At 53.8% G+C, this 1211-nt stretch overlaps 1 protein-coding gene across 1 annotated transcript in view; it reads right to left on the minus strand.

Moving 5' to 3' along the window:
- PRKRIP1 (PRKR interacting protein 1) overlaps nt 1-516 on the minus strand; it is a 21955-nt gene extending 21439 nt beyond the window's left edge. Inside the window, exon 1 of the mRNA XM_011371578.2 lies at nt 352-516. Within this exon, the coding sequence (XP_011369880.1) occupies nt 352-477 (126 nt within the window). The 5' untranslated portion in view covers nt 478-516. The remainder of the gene's footprint in view (nt 1-351) is intronic.
- Nucleotides 517-1211: the final 695 nt, after the last annotated feature.

Below are 1211 nucleotides of genomic sequence, written 5' to 3' on the forward strand. Positions count from 1 at the left end.
TGACTTGCCCCAGTGCTTCTCTAACAATAGTGCGGTTTAGAAGAAAATTACCCGTGTGCTAATTCGCGGGTCCTATCTTTCCAGTCTAACGCTTCTGTTCACAAAAGTTAAACTGGAAAAACTCTTAAGAGAATGGAAGCCGCTCCACAGCGCCCTCATCCTGGCTAGGCTCTAAGTGAAGAGCAGAAGAAAGCTGACTCCAGGACAGCCTACTTCTTCCCAACGACTGGCGCTGGGGTTTGGGTACTCAGTTTCTGAGTTTGGAGGCGGAGGAGGTGGGCCCGGGGGCTCGCAGAGGCGCCGGAACAGAAGGGACTCAGGAAGGACAGTAGAGCCCGCGCCTTGTCTCACCGGGTTCTTCATGAGCCGCTCCAGCTTGAGTTTCTGCTCCTCCGCCGCATTCTTGGGGATGACGAGCGCTTGTGGCTCTTTCTTGGGCCTTGGCGGTCGCACGGAAGACGCAGCTGAGCTCGCCATAACAACTTTCTCCTTCCTCGGCGCGCACGTATGACGACAGAGAGGCGCGCCCGCGACGCAAGCGCAGTCTCCCCGCTGGGCGGGGCTGGGACGGAATCGCAAGCTGAAAACAGGCTGTCGAATATTAACGAGGCCGGATGAGTTATTTTGATCAGAGCTATTGATTTCATTTTCTGTTTCTGGGCAAATCCCGGTCCACGGCCCTGGGTGAGGGGTGCCACTGCATGGCCGAGGGTCCGGCCCTAGCCGACCTCCAGTCAAGTGCGCTTCGTGGCTCCGCCCGCAGCCCTGCTTAAGGCTCTCAGCCCCCTTCCCCTGCGCCGGGCCTTTGTCTTGACAGTTACTTGGGTCTGGTCAATTCTCCTATATTTCTGACAATATATTTAAGGTGGCTCAAATAGTCGTGAGCTCCCTGAGGGCTGGGGCCGTATCTCTTTTGTTCACCTCGAATTACTCCGCACCTGGCACCCCGCAAATATACCTCAGCTGAGTCAGCTGAGTGAATGAGCCTTTCTTACGGGAAAGAGAAAAGCTGCCCCTCACATCTTGGAGCTGGCCTGGCACTCAGCTAGGCCTTGGTGTTCTCCTGTTGGACATAAACAATTTCCCAGAACACCAACATCACATGAGGCCATGATGGAGCTAAACATAAGACCACACTGTAATCATATTTTAACTCATGAGAACAAGAATATCTTTGGAATCGGAAAAAGACTAAACATGTTCCCTGTTCT

Source organism: Pteropus vampyrus, unplaced genomic scaffold, assembly GCF_000151845.1.
Source record: "Pteropus vampyrus isolate Shadow unplaced genomic scaffold, Pvam_2.0 Scaffold193, whole genome shotgun sequence".
NCBI classification, from domain to species: domain Eukaryota; kingdom Metazoa; phylum Chordata; class Mammalia; order Chiroptera; family Pteropodidae; genus Pteropus; species Pteropus vampyrus.